The sequence below is a fragment of the Sorex araneus genome, chromosome 6 (assembly GCF_027595985.1).
Source record: "Sorex araneus isolate mSorAra2 chromosome 6, mSorAra2.pri, whole genome shotgun sequence".
NCBI lineage: Eukaryota > Metazoa > Chordata > Mammalia > Eulipotyphla > Soricidae > Sorex > Sorex araneus.
Genome location: NC_073307.1, coordinates 90,003,736 through 90,025,464, shown reverse-complemented (window position 1 = coordinate 90,025,464; position 21,729 = coordinate 90,003,736). Strand labels below are relative to the sequence as shown.

Sequence of the window (21,729 nt, the reverse complement as noted above, 5' to 3'; positions counted from 1 at the left end):
GGGACATTGGTGCTGGGAAATGTACACTGGTAGAGGGATGGGTGTTGGAACACTGTATGACTAAAACCAATCATGAGCAGCTTCGTAAGGGTCTATCCCACAGTGATTCAATAAAAAAGTAAAAGAAAGAAAGAAGGAGGGAAGGAAGGAAGGAGGAAGGAAGGAAGGAAGGAAGGAAGGAAGGAAGGAAGGAAGGAAGGAAGGAAGGAAGGAAGGAAGGAAAGAAGGAAAGAAGGAAAGAAGGGATGGATGGAGGGAGGGAGGAGAGAGAGAGAAAGAAAGAAAGAAGAAAGAAAGGAAGGAAGGAAGGAAGGAAGGAAGGAAGGAAGAAGAGAAGGAAGGAAGGAAGGGAGAGAAAGAGAGAGAAATAGAGAAAGAAAGAAAGAAAGAAAGAAAGAAAGAAAGAAAGAAAGAAAGAAAGAAAGAAAGAAAGAAAGAAGGAAGGAAGGAAGGAAGGAAGGAAGGAAGGAAGAAGGAAGGAAGGAAGGAAGGAAGGAAGGGAGAGAGAGAAAGAAAGAAAGAAAGAAAGAAAGAAAGAAAGAAAGAAAGAAAGAAAGAAAGAAAGAAGAAAGAAAGAAAGAAAGAAGGAAGGAAGGAAGAGGAAGGAAGGAAGGAAGGAAGGAAGGAAGGGAGAGAAAGAGAGAAATAGAGAAAGAAAGAAGAAAGAAAGAAAGAAAGAAAGAAAGAAAGAAAGAAAGAAAGAAAGAAAGAAAGAAAGAAAAGAAAGAAAGAAAGAAAGAAAGAAAGAAAGAAAGAAAGAAAGAAAGAAAGAAAGAAATGGGGCTGGACAGTGACACAGGGCTTAAGGCACAGCCTTGAGTGCAGCTGACCCAGTTTCCATCCCGGGATCCCAATGTCTTCTAGATAGTGGGGTTTGGGGTTCCCCCAGCCCATATCCCAACACAGCTGATGAACGCACCTCAGAACTTAAGTGGTGAAGTATCCTCCAGCGGAGGGGAGCACCCCTCTCTCCCCAGCAAAGGGGAGCACCCCTCTCTCCCAGCAAAGGGAAGCACCCCTCTTCCCCCCAATAAGCAACTTCCGCTAGCTTGATCTGCTGCAAAGATTCCCCCGCAGAGAGGGCCCAGAGCAAGAGTACAGCAGGTAGGGCACTAGCCTTGCACACGACCAACCTGGGTTCAATCCCCGGCACCCCATATGGTGACCCCAACCCGCCAGGACCAACCCCTGAGCACAGAGCCAGGAGCAAGCCCTGAGCAGTGGGTGTGGCCAAAATCAACAGCAACAAAAGACTATGGAATTTGCCTGCCCAGACCCCACCTCTCCCCCCGACCCCAGCCCCTCTTACTGCTCCCAGAGGTCATGGCTCTGTCACCGGTTGGTCCCGCGGTGCCGAAGTGAAACTCAGGCAGCCACGTGACAACTGGCTTATTCTGTGTCACCACGGCCATCGGCTCCACTGGGTGACTCAGTCCTGAGTTTCAGGAAGTTCCTCGGTGCCTGGGCTGGACAGCTCGGCAACCAACCAAGAGGGCACTTGCTTTAGGAGTTGGCCTCAGTGGGTCGGTGACGAAAGTTTATGGTGCGGGTAACGTCGATTCTGTACCGTAGCTCCCGGAGGCCCCACTCATTCCAAAGTTCTTCCCGTGACATCTGGCCTCAGGATCCTATGACCCATCCCAACCAAGTCGGAGTGACCCACAGGGTCCTTGTCCAAAAACCGTGAAGAAGAGAGGGCAGGAAGGAGTGGAGGAGCGTCTCATTCTGTACACACGGCGTCTTGCCCTTTATTTGTATTCACCTGATTATAATTTCCTCCTCATTTGCTCTTTGCCCTGAAACCCTCAGGAGAAGGGAGAGTCACCTGAGATGCCAAAGCAAAAGGACTTTGGCTATGAGTCAGATAATTAGGACACAACCTTAAGGGAGCTCTCTTCCTCCTGGGAGCTGGGGCTAATGTAAGGCCAAGTGCACTGTAGCCCTGGGCACTGTCCTCCCGTTGTTCATCGATTTGCTCAAGCGGGCACCAGTCACATCTCCATCGTGAGACTTGTTGTGACTGTGTTTGGCATATCCAATATGCCACGGGGAGCTTGCCAGGCTCTGCCATGCAGAAGGGATACTCTAGGTCTCTTGCCAGGCTCTCTGAGAGAAACAGAGGAATCAAACCCGGGTGGGCTGGGTGCATGGCAAACGCCCTACCCGCTGTGCTATCGCTCCAGCCCATGGCCAAGGGCACTGCAGAGAAAAGTGAATACTCTAGCCCGTGTCGCCACTGACCCCGGGGCCTGAACCTCCAGGGGGGCTCCTCTGCATCATTTCTTTCTTTCTTTTTTTTGGGAGGGAGGGGAGGTCACACTCAGTGAGCTCAGGGGTTACTCCTGGCTCTGCACTCAGGAAACTCCTGGAGGTGCTCGGGGAGCCAGAGGGGATGCCGGGGGTCAAACTCAGGTCGGTCGCGTGCAAGGCACATACCCTACCCTCTGTAGTATCGCTCCAGCCTGTCCTCTGCATTTCTGCACACACTCCGAGATCACAGCTCCAACCTTCCCTTATCCCGGCTCTGTGCTCAGGGATCACTCCAGGTATTGGGGAACAGGGATCGAACCGGGATTGGCCATGTGCAAGGCAAGCGTCTTTTCTTTTTTTTTTCTCTTTGGCTTTTTGGGCCACACCTGACAATGCTCAGGGGTAACTCCTTGCTCTGCACGCAGGAATTACTCCTGGCGGTATTCAGGGGACCCTATGGGATGCCAAGGATTGAACCCGGGTCAGCCCCGTGCAAGGAAGATGCCCTACTCGCTGTACTATCACTCCCAAGGCAAGCGTCTCCCATGCCGGGCGATGGCTCCAACCCCTCAGTTCTCTCCTTTGGGAGCTAGAATGGGTTGCCTTCAAATATGTTTTCAGCAAAGGGCTAGTTTTAGTGAGGGGCTCTGAGGCAGAACGGAGATGACTTAAGTAATACTTGAGAGTCTAAATTCCCAGCAGCTCCCAGGAACGATCTAACCAGTGGAGAAGAACTTAAAGGCCGGGGCAATAGTACAGCTGGGAGGGCATTTGCCTCGCACATGGCCAACCCAGGTTCGATTCCCAATATCTCATAGGGTCCCCTGAGCACTGCCAGGAGTGATTCCTGAGTGCAGAGCCAGAAGGAACCCCTGAGCATTGCCGAGTGTGATCCAAGCGCCCCTCCCCCCCAAAAAAAAACTTATTAGCAATCTCTTTCTTCTTCCTGAAGTCTTCTGCCGTAACAACATTGAAAGATTTTAAGATCTTGGGGCTGGAGCCATAGCACAGCCGGGAGGGCATTGGCCTTGCATGCAGCCAACCCGGGTTCGATTCCCAGCATCCTATAGGGTCCCCTGAGCATCACCAGGAGTAATTCCTGAGTGCATGAGCCAGGAGTAACCCCTGTGCATTGCCGGGTGTAACCCAAAAAGCCATAAATAAATAAATAAATAAACAAATAAATAAAAGGCTGCCGAAATTTAAAAAAAAAAAAAAGATTTTAAGATCTTGTGGGCAGGAGGGATAGTATCGTGGGTAAAGCACTCGCCTTGCACACAGATGACCCAGACTCAACCCCTGGCACCTCATAGTATACCCCGAGCACCGCCAGGAGCGAGCCCTAAGCACAGAGCCAGGAATGAGCCCTCAGCACTACAGGGTGTGACCCCAAGTAAAAAAGAAAAAAATCATCAATAAAGATGATATCTTGACAGGGTGTAGCTGAATGTGTTGGGGTGCAGGCTTTGCATGATGGGGGATCTGGATTCATTCTCTGGCACCATATGGTTTCCCGAGCACTGTTAGAGGGACTCCTGAGCACTGTTGGGAGTGACTCCCGGGCATTGTTACGAGTGACTCCATGCACCAAGCCAGTAAATCCACTGACTGCCATCAAGCGTTGGTCCAAAACCAAAGTGATTTTTGAAGATTTATTTGTTTAGGTTTTGGGGCCACGTGGGGTAGTGCTCAGGGAGCCATAAGAGGTGGCAGGGATAGAACCCAGGTTGGCCACACGCAGGCAAACGCCTTAGCTGCTGTTCTCTTGCTCTGGTCCCCCCAAAACAATGTCTAAGGGCCTGGACATTGTCCAGGACAGTACGGTGGGCAGGGTGCTTGCCTTGTCGAGGCCAACCTGGCTTCAGTCCCTGGAACCTCAGTGTTCCTGGTTGTCACCAGGAGCGATCACTGAGCACAGCCCCATACTCAGTCTCGTGAGTAAACCCTGAGCACCACCGGGTGTGGTTCAGAAACCAACACAGAGGCTGGAGTGATAGCACAGTGGGGAGGGCGTTGGCCTTGCACTCGGCCCACCTGGGTTCGATTCCCAGCATCCCATATGGTCCCCTGAGCACGGCCAGGAGTGATTCCTGAGTGCAGAGCCAGGAGTGACCCCTGTGCATCACTGGGTGTGACCCAAAAAGCAAAAAAAAAAAAAAAAAACCCAACCAAAAACAAACAAACAAAAAAGAAACCAACACATACACACACACACACACACACACACACACACACACACACACAACACACACAAGGGGCCCGAGCAATAGTCCAGCAGGTAGAGCATTTGCCTTGCACATGGCCGACCTGGCTGGGTTCAATCCCCGGCATCCCAGATGGTCTCCCCAGCACCGCCAGGAGCAATTCCTGAGTGTATGAGCCCGGAGTAACCCCTGAGCATCACTGGGTGCAACCTAAAAGAGAAAAAAGATAAAACACACAAAAACAAAACAAACCACCAAAAACAATCAAGCAAAAAACCCTAAAATTTTTATTGCATTTTAAATATATTCATATTTTTTATTGAATCACAGTGAGATACACAGTTACAAAGTTGTTCATGACCGAAAAACCCTACTTTTTTTTTCTTTTTGGGTCACACCCGGCGATGCTCAGGGGTTCCTCCTGGCTCTGCACTCAGGAATCACTCCTGGCAGTGCTCAGGGGACCCTATGGATGCTGGGAATCGAACCTGGGTCAGCTGCGTGCAAGGCAAATGCCCTACCCTCTGTGCTTTCACTCCAGCCCCCTGCAGGGAGCTTTTTAAAATGTATTTTATTCAGTTTCAGGGGCACGCCTGGCAGTGCTTAGGGCTTACTCCTGGCTCTGTGCTCAGCGGTCACTCTAGGTGGTTTCATGTGGGTTCTGGGAATTGAACTGAGTTTGGCCACCTGCTATACAAGCAGTTTATCAACTTATTTCTTTTTGGCTTTATAGGTCACACCCAGCGATGCTCACGGATTACTCTTGGCTCTGCTCTCAGGAATTACTCCTGGGGTGCCTGGGAAACCATCTGGGTTGTAGGGATGGAACCACTGAACCCGGGCCAGCCACATACAAGGCAAATGCCCTCTCAGATATGCTATTCTCTCTTAAGCCCTGTTTAACCCCCGCACTATCCCTCCAGCCCTTGGGAGCTCTCATTATCCTTATGGGGGGGGAGGGAGTTTTATTTTAGGAATATTGTGAGTTTGGGGTTTTGTAAATCAGGGATTTTTGCCACTGACCGTTAACTACTTGGGGAACCTGCTGTAAATTCTAAGTTCATATTAGTCCTTGGAACGTGGAGGCTGTGTCTCAACAGTTTCACCTTTGTGTAAATTGGAGGACTTCTCTCCCCTGGAGCCCCCAGGAGCGATCCCTGTGACAGAGCCAGGAATAAGCCCTGAGCACAGCCCGGTGAGGCCCCAAACCCAACCAAATCAGCTTCTACCTGTTTTTCCCTAGAGATCGTACCCACTTAAAGCTGCTGACCTGAGTTCTGCTTTTTTTTTGGGGGGGGGTCACACCCGGCAATGCACAAGGGTCACTCCTGGCTCTGAACTCAGGAATTTCCCCTGGTGGTGCTCAGGAGATCATATATCGAACCTGGGTCAGCCGTGTGCAAGGCAAATGCCCTCCCCGCTGTGCTATGGCTCCAGCCCCTGACCTGAGTTCTGATTCCCAGCATCCCATAAGGTCCGGTGTGGCTGAAAAAACAACAAACCAATAAAGAGTGGCGGACATGGGGGGGTGTCTTTTACGGGATTTGAGTCAAAGCATGGTTTGGTTTTTTTGTTGTTGTTGTTTTGTTTTGTTTTTGGGTCACACCCGGTGATGCACAGGAATTACCCTGACAGTGCTCAGGGGACCCTATGGGTTGCTGGGAATCGAACTCTGGTCAGCCGAGTGCAAGGCAAACGCCCTCTCTGCTGTGCTATTGCTCCAGCCCTGCAGGTTTTTAAATTGTGGACTTAATCACCTCGATTAATAATTTTCTTCTCAGGGGCCGGAGTGAAAGCACAGTAGGGAGGATGTTTCCCTTGCATGTGGCTGACCTGGGTTCACTCCCCGGCATCCCATAGAGTCCCCTGAGCTCTCCAGGAGTGATTTCTGAGCACTGAGCCAGAGTAACTCTGAGCATCGCCGGGTGTGATCCAAAATAAATAAATAAATAAATCACTCTCATATAACAATAATAATAATTTTCATTTTTTCTCTTGTCAGTCAGTTGATGCTTGCTTTCATGTGTGTGTGTGTGTGTGTGTGTGTGTATGTGTGCTTTTTAGTCACAACTGGCAATGCTCCTGGGTTACTGGGTTACTCCTGCCTCTGCACTCAGGAATTACTCTTGGTGGGGCTCAGAGGACCCTATGGGATGTGGAATGTGGGGATCTAACCCTGGTTGACTGTGTGCAAGGCAAATACCCTACCTGCTCCTGCTGTACTATTCTCCAGTCCAGTTCATGCTGTTTTTTTTTTTTTGCTCTTTGGGTCACACCTGTCAATGTGGTGCAGGGGTGACTCCTAGCTCATGCACTCAGGAATTAACTCCTGGCAGTGCTCATGGGACCCTATGGGATGCTGGGAATCGAACCCAGGTCGGCCAGGTGCAAGGCAAACGCCCTACCCACTGTGCTATTGCTCCAACCCTCATGCTTTTTTGATTACTGAAAGAACCCAGGTTGCGGGGGAGGGGTGTGAAGCCAGAGCAATAATCCAATAGTATCTCAATTAATAATTTTCTTCTCAGGGGCCGGAGTGAAAGTACAGAGGGGAGGGCGCTGACCTTGTATGCAGCCAACCTGGGTTTGATCCCCGGAATCCCCTAAGGCCCACCACCAGGACTGATTCCTGAGCACAGAGCCAGGAGTAAGCCCTGAGCACCACTCGGTATGGTCACCAAACAAACAAAAACCCAGAATGATCTCTTTTTTGCCCTGTGCTCAGGTGTGGTTCGGGGGATTGTACAGAGGTTGGCCACCTGCAAGGCGAACCCCTCACCCCTGTACTATCTTTTTTTTTTTTGCTTTTTGGGTCACACCCGCTGATGTACAGGGGTTACTCTTGGCCCTGCACTCAGGAACCACTCCTGGCAGTGCTCAGGGATGCTGGGAATCGAACCCTTGTCAGTTGCATGCAAGGCAAACACCCTACCCACTGTGCTATGGCTCCAGCCCCCCCCATACTATCTTTTCTTTTTTTTTAATTTTTATTAGTGAATCACCGTGAGGTACAGTTACAAACTTATGATTTTTTAAAAATTTTTATTAGTGAAACCGTACTATCTTTTGGGCCCTGATTTCTTTCTTTTCTCAATACTTTTATTTTTATTTTTATTTTTTTGCTTTTTTTTTTGCGATGCACAGGGGTTGTTCCTGGCTCTGCACTCAGGAATTACCCCTGGCGGTGCTCAGGGGAGCATATGGGATGCTGGGAATCGAACCCGGGTCGGCCGCGTGCAAGGCAAACGCCCTACCCACTGTGCTATTGCTCCAGCCCCTCAATACTTTTATTTTTATTTTGCATTTCTTTTTGGGTCACACCCGGCGATGGTCAGGGGTTCCACCTGGCTCATGCACTCAGGAATGACTCCTGGCGGTGCTCGGGCATATGGATGCTGGGAATCGAACCCGGGTCAGCGGGTGCAAGGCAAACGCCCTCCCTGCTATGCTATGACTCCGGCCCCTGGTCCTGATTTCTTCTCAGTGGGAAGGCCTGTCCGGCGGTGGCTAGCCCTGGGTCATTCCTGGCTGTGCGGGGGGCGATGCGGAGTCGGGGAGCAAGCCCGGAGCTCCGCCAGACACCCGTGGCTGCAGACCTCAAAGCTCTCCCTACCCCCGCAGACGTCAGGCCCTTGCCGAGTTTCAACCCTTAATCGCCACCAGGGGTCGCCTTTGAGCAGAGTACGCGTGTGATCCCCTCCCCCCACTCCCTTTCCCATCCCTCCCCCATCGGAAAGGCCAGCCCTAAACCCTAGAAACAACTGTAGGGAAATCCCTAAGGGGTGTGGCTCCGAAATCAAAAACTAAATGCAATTAATAAAAGTGGTCAACACCGAAGGGGCTCTAGAATTTCCCATTGAGAGCCTCCGAATGGAATCTCCACAGCTGTAAATCCCTACACGTGAGACCTGCCAAAGCCTCCCCCCAATCCCCCCTGACCCCCACCCCGCCCCCACCGCCGCCCCTGTGCCAGCTCTCTGGCCCCATGGACCTTAACTTCTAGAGAGGACCAAAAATTGCTACACAAATTACCCAAGAAGCCAAAGTCCTCGCGGTTGTATCTAAAAGCGTCACAACTCCACCTCTTTGTTTTGTTTGGGTTTTGACCACAGCAGCGGTGCTCAGGGCTTATTCCTGGCTCTGCACTCAGGGATTTCTCTCCTGGCTGGCCCCACCGGGAACCTGTGGGATGCTGGGGATGGAACCAGAGTCAGCTATGTACAAGGCGAGTACCCTCCCTCCTGGATTGTCTCTCCAGCTTGACCCTCTCCCCCCTTATTTTTTTTTGCTTTTTGGGTCACACCCAGCGATGCTCAGGGGTTACTCCTGGCTTTGCACTCAGGAATTACTCCTGGTGGTGCTTGGGGGACCATATGGGATGCCGGGGATCGAACCCGGGTCGGCCTCGTGCAAGGCGAATGCCCTATCCACTGTGCTATCGCTCCGGCCCCCTCCCGTCCCCTTGTTTTTTTGGGTTTTTTTTTTTTTTGCTTTTTTTGGGGGGGTCACACCTGGCTATGCACAGGGGTTACTCCTGGCTCTACACTCAGGAATTACTCCTGGCGGTGCTCGGGGGACCATATGGGATGCTGGGAATCGAACCCGGGTCGGCCGAGTGCAAGGCAAACGCCCTACCCGCTGTGATATTGCTCCAGCCCCCCCTCCCCTTGTTTTTTTTGTTGTTGTTTGTTTTTGTTTTTTCGATTTTTGGGTCACACTCAGCAATGCTCAGGGGTCACTCCTGGCTCTGCACTCAGGAATTTCCCCTGGCCATGCTCAGGGGCCTCCCCTTGTTTTTAAAGGAATTTTGAGGCAAGAGAAAACTAAGGGGAAGTTATCAAATGAGTGAATTAAAAAAGCAGTGAATGGGGCTGGAGTGATAGCCCAGCAGGGAGGGTGTTTGCCTTGCATAGGGCCAACCGGGGTTCAATCCCCAGTATCTCATAGGGTCCCCTGAGCACCACCAGGAGCAATTCCTGAGTGCACGAGCCAGGAGTGACCCCTGTGCATCGCCGGGTGTGACCCATAAAGAAAAAAAAAAAGCAGTGAATAAGTGAATAAGAAAGTAGGTTTTGATGAGCATCTTCCTGATGTATAAAAAGGTGAATTCTCTCTTCCTGGTGCTCCCTTTTCTCTCCACGAAGGATTGACAGATGGCCTAGGGGTGGCTCAGCATGGGAGAGCGATTGGCTAGCTCAAGTAAACCCCTGAATTTTATCCCCTACACTCCAAGTAATTTAATTTTAATAAATAAGCAATGAGGGGAGAGTGGCAGAAAGATAGCACAGCAGGTAGGGCGTTTACCTTGCATATGGCCGACCCGGCTTTGATCCCCAGCATCTCATAGGGTCCCCTGAGCACCGCCAGAAGAGATTCCTGAGAGCAGAGCCAGGAGGAATTGGGTTTGAACCCTAGCTCCCCATATGAACCCTCAGCCCCCACAAAAGTAATAAGGAATGTGGATCGATTTATTTTTCATTGTTGTTTTTGTTCCACACCCAACAATGTTCAGGGTTTACTCCTGGTTTGAATTGCAGGAATCACTTCTGGCTGTGCTAGGGGGCCACTATGAGATGTCGGGGATCGAACCCAGGTCGGCTATGTGCAAGGCAAGGGCCTGCCCTGCTGTCGTATGGTTCCAGCCCAGGAATATGGATCTGTCTGGCTTTATCCTTCACTTAAAGGAAAAGACAACAGGGGCTGGAGTGATAGCACAGCGGGTAGGGCGTTTGCCTTGCACGCGGCCGACCCGGGTTCGAATCCAGCATCCCATATGGTCCCCTGAGCACCGCCAGGGGTGATTCCTGAGTGCATGAGCCAGGAGTGACCCCTGTGCATCGCCGGGTGTGACCCAAAAAGCAAAAAAAAAAAAAAGGAAAAGACAACAACAACAAAAAAATACCTTGAATGGAGATGTCACTGGAGGGAAATTTGGAGTTAGGGGGTCCTCAACGAGCTGCACCATAGGATTTATATTATTTGCACCATCAATTTCCTTCCTCTGCCCCCTGGTGCCAACTCTGAAGTCAAGTGCCCTCCTGATTAGCTGCCCAGGCTAGCCACTTAGACTCTTCCTGAAACTCAGCAATGAGTCACTCATTGCTGAGGCACATAGCCGTGGAGGCACTGAATAAATAGGCGTGCAGCTGCAGAAACTCTGGCACAAAGCTTATCACGAGAGGACGCCACCAGTGCCAGAGCGCTATGGCTTGCGGCAGAGGTAGGCAGTCCTGCAAGTCCCGTAGTCTCTTCTGTGCTGTGTGTGTGTGTGTGTGTGTCTGTCTGTCTGTCTGTCTACATGTGGGAGATTTTTTTCCCCAACATTTCTGCTTATTCCTCTATCCATATTCTTCTGAGATGAGATGATTTTATGATTTTGTATCATTCTTGTCATGACGATTGCTTATACTGCTGTTCACACAAGACTTTTGATCTGGGGCTGGAGCTTATAGCACAGCAGGGAGGGCGTTTGCTTTGCACATGGCCGACCCGGGTTCAATTCCCAGCATCCCATATGGTCCCCTGAGCACCGCCAGGGGTGATTCCTGAGTGCAGAGCCAGGAGTAACCCCTGTGCATTGCCAGGAGTGACCCAAAAGGAAAAAGAGAGAGAGAGAGAGAGAGAGAGAGAGAGAGAGAGAGAGAGAGAGAGAGAGAGAACACGGGTTAGGGCCATAGCACAGCAGGGAGGGGCGTTTGCCTTGCACGAGGCCGACCTGGGTTCGATTCCCAGCATCCCATAGGGTCCCCTGAGTACCGTCAGGAGTCATTCCTGAGTGCATGAGCCAGGAGTCACCCCTGTGCATTGCCAGGTGTGACCCAAAAAGCAAAACAAAAAAATTTTTTTTTCAGGTGACACTTAAGTCAATATTTTCTCATTGTCAAACCTTGAGCAGTAGCATTGTGAAAATAGCCGTCTGAGGGGCTGGAGTGATAGTCCAGCAGGTTGCCTTGCATGTGGCTGACTTGGGCTCAGTCCCTGGCATCCTTGTGGTCCCCGGAGCACCGCCAGGAGTGATCCCTGAGTGCAGAGCCAGGAGTAAGCCCTGGTGGAGGTCTTGTCTCCCTCCCCGATGGGCAAGTTCCTTGATGCTGAGAGATGGTGTTGGAAGAGGAGGCCTTGGTCAGGGTCAAGGAGCTTATCCAGGGGAGGATTGACAGCTGGATTTCATGCGGGTGGCGGGTGCTCGGATGTTCGGGGTATGAATGTCTATAGGTTCTTCTTTTTTTTTTCTTTTTGGGTCACACCCAGCAATGTTCAGGGGTTCCTCCCTGCTCTGCACTCAGGAATTACCCCTGGCGGTGCTCAGGTGGACCCTATGGGATGCTGGGAATCGAACCCAGGTCGGCCGCATGCAAGGCAAACACCCTCCCCGCTGTGCTATCACCCCAGCCCCCTATTGGTTCTTGTACCCTGAGCATTTGAGCACTTGTCATTTGCGTTTCCAATCTCTACTGAGAAAGCCAGAGAGATGGCTTGGTGTTCCCAGGTATATTAGAAAAATTTGGGGACTGCAGAGCCAGGAGTAACCCCTGGGCATTGCCAGGTGTGACCCAAAAAAGCAAAAACTAGGGGCTGGAGAGATAGCACAGCGGGTAGGGCGTTTGCCTTGCACGCGGCCGACCCGGGTTCAAATCCCAGCATCCCATATGGTCCCCTGAGCACGGCCAGGGATAATTCCTGAGTGCAGGAGTCAGGAGTAACCCCTGTGCATCGCCAGGTGTGACCCAAAAAGAAAAAAAAAAAAGCAAAAACTAGATAGATAGATAAATAAATAAATAAACAAACAAAATAAAAGTATTGGGGAAAAAAAGAAGAAAAGAATTTTAAAAAATTTTTTAAATAAAGAAAGATTTAGGTGGTGAAAATATGATGTAGATAGATAGATTTAAGAATCCCTCCCCACCCCCAAAAAATCTCTTCCAATTGTCCTGTTGTGAGTGCAAACCCCCTTTAGGGAAGAACTCGGCTCCCTTTGAGATTCTTTTGGGTCGACTTGCCACTACTCCAATTTAGCCTTGGAAGGGGAAGCGTGGGCCAGAACGTATGATCCCTCTCTCCTGCAGTCACTACAAACCCTACTGGTACCAAGGCCCAGCTCAGGGCGTGGAGCACATTGCCAGAGTGAAAGGGAACTAGTCACTCCTCATCCTTACGCATTGGAAGATCTGGTCTGGGTCAGGTGACAATGGGAGGCCGAGAAAGAACCTCATAAGCGCCATGACAGGCTGTAACTCAGCAAAAAAAAAAAAAAAAAGCAGTAGGACAGTGGGGAGGCCGTTTGCCTTGCACGCAGCCGACCCGGGTTTGAGTCCCAGCATCCCATAGGATCCCCCGAGCACTGCCAGGAGTAATTCCTGAGTGCAGAGCCAGGAGTAACCCCCGTGCATTGCTGGGTGTGATCTAAGAGAAAAACAAAACAAAACAAAATAGCAGTAGCCTAAGTTTCTGTTCCCCACCCAAAGCATAGGTTTTGAATTCCCTGAGACCATCCTTGGCAGAAGCTGGAAATTCCCTAGATGCCACTAACCAGCCCTGATAAGTAGGATATGATAAGTAGGATAAGCAGGTGGGCATGACCAGTAAGTCACGTGTGACTGCTTCATGGAAATTCTTGGGAAAACTGCCAACTTTGCTTATATAACCGTGTGCCATATGATGTTCCCTGGAACTAGGGTCGGGGTCTTTGTCAAGACTCCACTGCGTTGGATGAGGCTTGGACCCTAGCTCAAGCTCGCAATAAAGGTTCCTTTTTGCTTTCGAATTCTCACTTGTGGAAACTGGTCTCTCTGCTAATGGGAAACCCAGAACCCAGATATAACAGCACCACATAGGGGCCCCTAAGTCTGCCAGGAGTCATCCCAGAACATAGCTAGGTATAGCCGCCCCAAATTGAATAAACAAAAAAAAATGCAAGAAAGGAAGGAAGGAAGGAAGGAAGAAAGAAAGAAAGAAAGAAAGAAAGAAAGAAAGAAAGAAAGAAAGAAGGAAGGAAGGAAGGAAGGAAGGAAGGAAGGAAGGAAGGAAGGAAGGAAGGAAGGAAGGAAGGAAGGAAGGAAGGAAGGAAGGAAGGAGAGAGAAAGAAAGAAAGAAAGAAAGAAAGAAAGAAAGAAAGAAAGAAAGAAAGAAAGAAAGAAAGAAAGAAAGAAAGAAAGAAAGAAAGAAAGAAAGAAAGAAAGAAAGAAAGAAAGAAAGAGAGAGGGAGGGACGGAGGGAGGGAGGGAGGAAGGGATGGAGGAATGGAGGGAGGAAGGGAAAGAGGAAAGGAGGAGAGAGAGAGAGAGAGAGAGAGAGAGAGAGAGAGAGAGAGAGAGAGAAATCTTCAAAGAATTATTGAACTGTCTCTCTGGCCCCTCTTGTTTTTCTGGATGCAGTGCATTGCTTTGATCCAATTAATTCAGGGAAAAAAATCTTTGAACTTTGTTTCCTGTATGGTTCAGCTGGTTTAGAAAACAACCCTCCCCCTTAGTAGCTTCACGTACATGTGGCTGTTGTCTGACACGATCCTCTTTGGGCCCACAGGTTCCTCCGCCTCGGATCCGACCTTGAAGTGAGAGACAGCCCCACCTCATGCCCCACTCCATCTCGTGGTCACCCTTGAACGCGTGTCTCCCTTGCCCCTCTCTCTCTCTCCCTCTCCCTCTCTCTCTCTCTCTCTCTCTCTCTCTCTCTCTCTCTCTCTCTCTCTCTCTCTCTCTCTCTCTCTCTCTCTCTCTCTGGCTTTTTTGGGTCACACCTGGAGATGCTTGGGGTGCTCAGCATTCAGGAATTACTCCTGGTGGTGCTTCGGGTTGGGGGAGACCAACTGAGTGCTAGGCAAATGCCCTACCTGCTGTCCTATCATTCCGCCCACCCCTCTCTTTCTCTCTCTCTCTCTCTCTCTCTCTCTCTCTCTCTCTCTCTCTCTCTCATTACTTGTTCAATCTTTTGAGCAGGTTTTCTCTCTGGAACCCATGTTTCCTTCTTTACTTCTTTCTCCATCCCCCACTCGCCTCTTTCTAAATAAGTATCCATTCAATAAAAACTATCTAGCTTTTCTTAAAAAAAAATATATATATATATATATATATATATATTTTTTTTAAGTGAATGATGCTGGCCAGAGTGATAGTCCATCAGGAAGTGCATTTGCCTTGCTCACAGCCGACCCGGGTTCAATTCCCAGCATTGCATAGGGTTCCCCGAGCACCGCCAGGAATGATTCCTGAGTGCAGAGCCAGGAGGAACCCCTGAGCATCACTGGATGTGACCCAAAAAAAACAAAAATATAAAAGAAAATACTGATGTTCACATATAAGACATTAAATTTAGCCAAGAAAAAGTGGGTGTAAGAGAGATAGAACTATAACTTTCCTTATTTTCCCCTTTTTTTTCTTTTGGGGTCTACCTGGCAATGTTCAGGTGTTACTCGTGGCTCTGCACTCAGGAATTACCTCTGGCCATGTTCAGGGGACCCTATGGAATGCCAGAGATGGAACCTGGGTTAGCCATATGCAAGGCAAACGCCCTACCCACTGTACTATCATTCCAGCACCATATTTCCTATTTTCTTTGATTACGGAGATCCCATCTTTTCTTCTCTCTTCAGCCTTATTCATCTGAAGTATGACTTCGTAAGTTTTATACTGTTTTTTTTGCTCTTTGGGTCACACCCAGCGGTGCTCAGGGGTTACTCCTGGCTTTTGCATTCAGGAATTACTCCTGGCGGTGCTTGGGGGACCATATGGGATGCCGGGGATCAAACCCCGGTCAGCCGCTTGCAAGGCAAACGCCCTACCCACTGTGCTATCGCTCTGGCCCCTTATACTGTCTTTTGCTTGTTTTTTAAATTCATTCCTCTCCAGGGACCAGAGAGATACGCGTAAGAAGCATACGTTATGCATATCTAACCAGAGTTCTATCCCTGATACCACGTATGGTCTCCTTGAGCCCACCAGGAACACAGAGCCAGGAGTAATCCCTGAGCACTGTTTGGTGTGTTCCCACCCCAAGCCAAAAAAGAAAAAAAGGGCGGGGGGGTGAGGTGGCTTGCAGAGTCCCACTCTGATGGCGAGCTCCCATGGGGGTTAATTTTTCTATTTCTGTTTTCTATTTCAGGAGAAAACTTGAACCCCAGGAGTTTGTGGATTTCTTCGACCCCCGACAGCTCCGGAGGGAGGCCTGCCTGCTCTACGAAGTCCAGTGGGGCAGGAAGAGTAAATGGGTGCACACGGCCAGGAACACCACCCGGCACGTCGAGGTCAACTTCCTAGAGAGGCTGAGCACAGAGAGGCACTTCGACCCCTCCGTCAGCTGCTCCATCACCTGGTTCTTGTCCTGGAGCCCCTGCTGGGAGTGCTCAAGGGCCATCCGAGAGTTTGTGACTCAGCACCCAAGCGTGACTCTCGTCATTTACGTGGCCCGGCTTTTCCGGCACATGGATGAGCAGAACCGGCAAGGACTCCGGGAGCTCATTAACAGCGGGGTGACCATCCAGACGATGAGAGACCCAGGTATAGGAAGAAGCCAAAAATAAAACTTAGGGGGCTGGAGCGGGTAGGGCATTTGCCTTGCACACAGCCAACCTTGGTTCGATTCCCAGCATCCCATAGGGTCACGGCCAGGAGTAATTCCTGAGTGCAGAGTCAGGAGTAACCACTGAGCATCACCAGGTGTAACTACATATATGTCACTGTCAGATGTCACTGTCTTCCCGGTGTTCATCAATTTGCTTGAGCGGGCACCAGTGTCAGGGTCCTGGCCAGTCGACCCCAGCGAACTGGAGTATGATCCCCCAGCCACTGGACAGGGGCAGGCTGGAGGGATAGCACAGCGGGGAGGGCGTTTGCCTTGCATGCAGCCGACCTGGGTTCGATTCCCAGCATCCCATAGGGTCCCCTGAGCACCGCCAGGAGTAATTCCTGAGTGCAGAGCCAGGAGCAAGCCCTGTGCATCGTGACCCAAAAAAGCAATATATATATATTATATATATATATATATATATATATATATATATATATATATATATATATATGTTTTTTTGGAACAGAGACCGACCACATACAGTACAATAATTTGAACCTGGGTCCTAAGCACATGCAGGGGGTGCGGCTCTGCCTCTGGGCTGTCTCTTCAGTCCAGAGGCTTTATTTGTATATGTTTTGCATGTGTGCTGTTTGCTTTTGGACCACACCGAGCCGTGTTCAGGAGTTACTCACTTCCTGAAGGGCCAGGGGGCCGGGGGCTGCCCGCTGTCAAACCCGGATGGCCTGGGTGCCAAGCACGGGCTCAATGCTCTGAGTTTCCAGCCCTGAGGAACCTTTTCTTTGTTGGAGAGAGAAGACAGCGGACAGGATGCTTGCCTGGCATGTCACATACCCCGGTTGGTTCCCCAGCAGTCCGTACGCCACCTCAAACCCCACCCCCCCATTCCGTTATTACCCCCCGAGCACAGGGCCAGGGACAGCCCCTACGGACCTGGAACGATTGTCTAGCAGCGAGGGCGCTGCCCTTGCACAAGGTTAACAGGTTTGATCCTGGCACCTCTCTGGTCCCTGGGGGACTGTCAGGAGTGAGCCCCAAGCACAGAGTCAGGAGTGAGCCCTAAGCACCAAGGTGTGGCTGCAAACAAAGCAAAACCGAAACAAGAATAGCCCTTAAGTGTTACTCACTCTCCCCAGATCATTTTCCTTTCCTTTTTTTTTCCCCCCTTGGAGTGGGGCCACCCCAGGAGTGCTTAAGGGCTATTGTTCTGTTTGCCACCTGCTGCTCACCCAGGGAGTGGCCGCTGGGATTAAACCCAGATGTCCTTCATTAAAAGCATTTTATTAGATCAATAAAGTCCAGATGACCAAAAAAAAAAAAAGCACACACTCTCTGGGTTGGGGGGGGGCTGGAGCGATAGCACAGCGGGGAGGGCATTTGCCTTGCACACGGCCCACCCGGGTTCGATTCCCAGCATCCCATATTCCCAGCACTGCCAGGAGTAATTTCTGAGTTGCAGAGCCAGGAGTAACCCCTGAGCATCGCCAGGTGTGACCCAAAAAGAAAACACACACACACACACACACACACACACACACACACACAAGCACATGCTCTTTCTTTGGTCCTTCGGCCCATTGTGCTCTCTCTTGGGCCCCAAATAACTCAACTCTCTTGAGTTATTTTTGCTGTTGTTTTGGGGTCTAACCCAGCAGTGTGCAGGGCAAGTTTCTGGCTCTGCACTGATTCATCACTCCTGGCAGGACTGGGAGACCCTAGGGGGTGCTGGGGTTCGAACCTGAGTTGGCTGCATACAAGACAAGCGCCCTGCACACTGTGCTATTTCTCCGGGCCACCTGAGTTTGTTTCTTTGTTTGTTTGCCTTTTTGGGTCACACCCAGCGATGCTCAGGGGTTCCTCCTGGCTTTACACTCAGGAATTATGCCTGGCATTGATCGGGGGACCCTATAGGATGGAGGGGATCGAACCCAGGTTAGCCGAGTGCAAGGCAAATGCCGTCCCTGCTGTACTATCACTCTGGCCCCCTGAGTTGATTTTGTTTTTCTTTTGGGGTCACTCCTGGCTCTGCACTCAGGTGCTCAGGGGACCATATGGGATGCTGGGAATCGAACCTGGATAGGCTGCATACAAGGCAAACACCCTCCCTGCTGTGCTATCGCTCCAGCCCGCACCCCCCAGTTTTGTTGGGGGGGGCTGGGTCACACCCGGAGATGCCCAGGGGTTACTCCTGGCTCATGCACTCGGGAATTACTCCTGGGGGTGCTCGGGGGACCCTATGGGATGCTGGGAATCGAACCTGGATAGGCTGCATACATGGCAAACGCCCTCCCTGCTGTGCTATGGCTCCAGCCTCCCCCCCCCCCCCCCCCCCCCCCCCCCGCGCAGTTGTTTTTAAGATGCACTATCTTAAAGTAAGCTTCTGTCTCTGGACTCAAGGTCAAGGAGTCATTCCTGGCAGGGTTCAGGGGACGCTATGGTACCAAGGATCAATCATGAGTCAGCCGTTTGCAAGGCGAGCTCCCTACCCACTATACTAACTCTTCGGCCCTTTGTCTGTTTTCTTTTTTTTTGGCAAGCAAACTGTGCTCAGGGTTCACCCCCAGGGTATGTGCATATAGGGGACCATATGTGTCCTAGGGAATCAAATTGTTCTCAGCACCAGTGAGTCAGAAGGCATCTTTACCCCTGAATTATTTTCTCCCACAAGTTGGGTTCTTGAAGTAAATTTCCGTTGTGTTGATCAAATGATATGAACTGTGTGTTTCCTTAGCATATGATTACTGCTGGAGGAATTTCGTCAACTACCCGACTGGTGGAGAACAATTCTGCCCAAGATACCTGCCTCAGGTCCTGGGGCTGTACGCCTTGGAACTCAACTTCATAATTCTAGTAAGTGATCATAGAGCAGACTTTGACACCCAAGGGTTTCTTCTGCAAACTTCCTTCCTGTTAACTCTGATACATACTTCCCTCACCACCTCTTTGCCATGTATATACAGATTGGGTTGTTTTTTTCTTTTTGGGTCACACCCGGCGATGCACAGGGGTTACTCCTGGCTCTGCACTCAGGAATTACCCCTGGCAGTGCTCAGGGGACCATATAGGATGCCGGGAATTGAACCGGGGTCGGCGGAATGCAAGGCAAACGCCCTACCCACTGTGCTATCGCTCTAGCCCCACAGACTGGTTTTTGTTTGTTTTTTTTCTTCCAGTTTTGGGGTCACAGCCTGCACTCAGGGGTCACTCGTGACTCTACACTTAGGAATTAGTCCTGGCAGTACTCGGGGAACCAAGAGATGCTGAGGATGAACCCGAGTCGACATATACTTGGAAGCGCCCCACCCACTGTACCATCTCTGCAGCCCCAGACTCAGTTATTTTAACTAGTTGGACCATTCAAGAAATTGTGAGGCTCCAGAGATAGTACCACGGGGAAGCCATGCATGCAGCCAACCTATGTCTAATTCCCAGCATCATATATGGGCCCTCAAGCCCTGCCAAGAGTGTCTCTGAGCATAGAGTCAGGGGTATGCTCTGAGCACCTCTGGGTGTGCCTCCAAAACAAACCAAAAGTGCAAATAGGGTGTTTGCCTTGCATGCAGCTGACCTAGGTTCGATCCCCAGCATCCCATAGGGTCCGCCAAGTACTGCCAGGAGTAATTCTTGAGTACAGAGCCAGGAGGAACCCCTGAGCATCACTGGATGTGACATCCTCCAAAAAAAAAAACCAGAATGCCCTGAAGGGCCAGAGAGATAGCACAATGGGTAGGGCACTTACCTTGCACACAGCAGACCAGGTTCGATCCATTGCACTCTGTCTGGCCCCCCAAGCCATCCAGAAGTGATGCCCGAGCACAGAGTCAGGAATAATTCCTGAGCACTTTTGAGTATGGCCCCAAACTCCAAAATAAATAAATAGTTTTTTTTAAAAATAGCATTGTTTCACACGGAGAGTATCACGCTGAATGAAATGAGTCAGAAGGAAAGGGACGGGAGCTGGAGCGATAGCACAGCGGGGAGGGCATTGGCCTTGCACACGGTCAACCCGGGTTCGATTCCCAGCTTCCCTTATGGTCCCCTGAGCACCGCCAGGAGTGATTCCTGAGTGTAGAAGCAGGAGTAACCCCTGAGCATTGCTGGGTGTGACAAAAAAAAAAAAAAAAGGAAAGGGACAGATATAAAATGACTGCATTCATATGTGGGATATAAAAAATATATATATAGTAGCAGACTAATATCCATGGCCAGGGAAACAGGGGTTAGGAGGACTGGTCAGTGGTTGGAACTAACCACAGTGTGTGGGGGGGGTGGGAATTGAGTGTAGGTGAGACAGAGAAGAGACCAGCATGGCAAGAATAGCTGGGATCGTGCCAGACAAGATCAGAGGGTTAAAAGTAGGTAAAGAGATATTTTTTTTTTTTGGCTTTTTGGGTCACACCTGGCGATGCACAGGGGTTACTCCTGGCTCTGCACTCAGGAATTACCCCTGGCAGTGCTCAGGGGACCATATGGGGTGCTGGGAATCGAACCCGAGTCGGCCACATGCAAGGCAAATGCCCTACCCGCTGTGCTATTGCTCCAGCCCCCGTAAAGAGATATTCTTGAGAACCTTTCAGTATCAATATTGCAAACCACAATGCAGAGAGAGAGAGAGACAGAGAGAGACAGAGAGAGACAGAGAAGAAAATCACCTGCCATAGAGGCAGGCAGGGGGTGGGGGTGGGGGGTGATGGGAGGGAACCTGGGGACACTGGTGCTGGGAAATGTACACGGGTGGAGGGATGGGTGTCGGAGCACTGTATGACTGAAACCCAATCACGAACAGCTTTGTAAGGGTCTATCTCACAGTGATCCAATTAAAAAGTATTACTGTCACTGTATCACTGTCATCCTGTTGCTCATCGATTTGCTCGAGCGGGCACCAGTAACGTCTCCATGGTGAGCCTTGTTACTGTTTTTGGCATATTGAATATGCCACCGGTAGCTTGCCAGGCTCTGCCGTGCGGGTGGGATACCCTCGTAGCTTGCCGGCCTCTCCGAGACGGGCGGAGTAATCGAACCCGGGTCAGCAGCTGCAAGGCAATACATAAATAAAAATAACCTTGTCTTTTTTTTATTTGCAACAGGGTCTTCCTCCCTGCATCAAGATTTCAAAATTAAGGTGGAGTCAGTTTGCCAGTTTTGGTGTTATTCCTCAAAACCATTGTCACCCTGTGATCCTTTATAATATTCTAAAGCATTTTCTGGCAACTTGAAGACGAGAACGATCACCCGCATGCACATGGTGTCAAGACTGGACAACTGTGACCCACGGAAGAGTCGAGATTCACCCCCCTCCTTTGGTTCTCCCCCCACCATGATGATGCTGAAAGCCAGGAAGGAAGCCCGCCCCTCCCCCACCCACCCTTCCAGCAAAGCTGAACCCAGGCTTGGAGAGTTAGTGAAGGGGGTCCCGGTGTTTGCCTTGCACGCACCGACCTGCTTCAGTTCCCACACATGGTCTCCTGCGCTCCCAACCCCACCTCAGGAGTCACTCCTGGGCACAGACCCCGGAATAATCCTTGAGCACTGCTGGAGGTGACTTCAAAAACCAAAACTTGAGGGGCTGGAGCCATAGCACAGTGGGTGAGGCGTATTGCCTTGCACTCGGCCGACCTGGGTTCGATTCCCAGCATCCCATAGGCTCCCCCGAGCACCGCCAGGAGTCATTACTGAGTGCAAAACCAAGAGGAACCCCTGAACATCGCCGGGTGTGACCCAAAAAGCTAAATAAATAAATAAATAAATAAAT

General features: G+C 50.5%; 2 protein-coding genes across 2 annotated transcripts in view; one reads left to right on the top strand and one right to left on the bottom strand.

The window, feature by feature from the left end:
- APOBEC1 (apolipoprotein B mRNA editing enzyme catalytic subunit 1) overlaps window positions 1-1,412 on the bottom strand; it is a 10,516-nt gene extending 9,104 nt beyond the window's left edge. The window contains exon 1 of the mRNA XM_055143610.1: window positions 1,310-1,412. Within this exon, the coding sequence (XP_054999585.1) occupies window positions 1,310-1,412 (103 nt within the window). The remainder of the gene's footprint in view (window positions 1-1,309) is intronic.
- Window positions 1,413-10,658: 9,246 nt separating this feature from the next.
- Window positions 10,659-21,193, top strand: LOC105943074 (C->U-editing enzyme APOBEC-1). The gene is made up of 5 exons (XM_055143609.1): window positions 10,659-10,674; window positions 13,977-14,004; window positions 15,552-15,946; window positions 18,709-18,827; window positions 21,065-21,193. The coding sequence occupies exons 1-5, from the start codon at window positions 10,659-10,661 to the stop codon at window positions 21,191-21,193; spliced, it is 687 nt and encodes a 228-aa protein (XP_054999584.1).
- The last annotated feature ends 536 nt before the right edge of the window (window positions 21,194-21,729 follow it).

What these genes read in the sequence shown, in the direction of transcription:
- LOC105943074 (XM_055143609.1), top strand. An exon ending in GCCTCGGATCCGACCTTGAA is followed by an intron (nt 14,005 to 15,551) that starts GTGAGAGACAGC and finishes TTTCTATTTCAG; the next exon opens with GAGAAAACTTGAACCCCAGG. An exon ending in AACTCAACTTCATAATTCTA is followed by an intron (nt 18,828 to 21,064) that starts GTAAGTGATCAT and finishes TATTTGCAACAG; the next exon opens with GGTCTTCCTCCCTGCATCAA.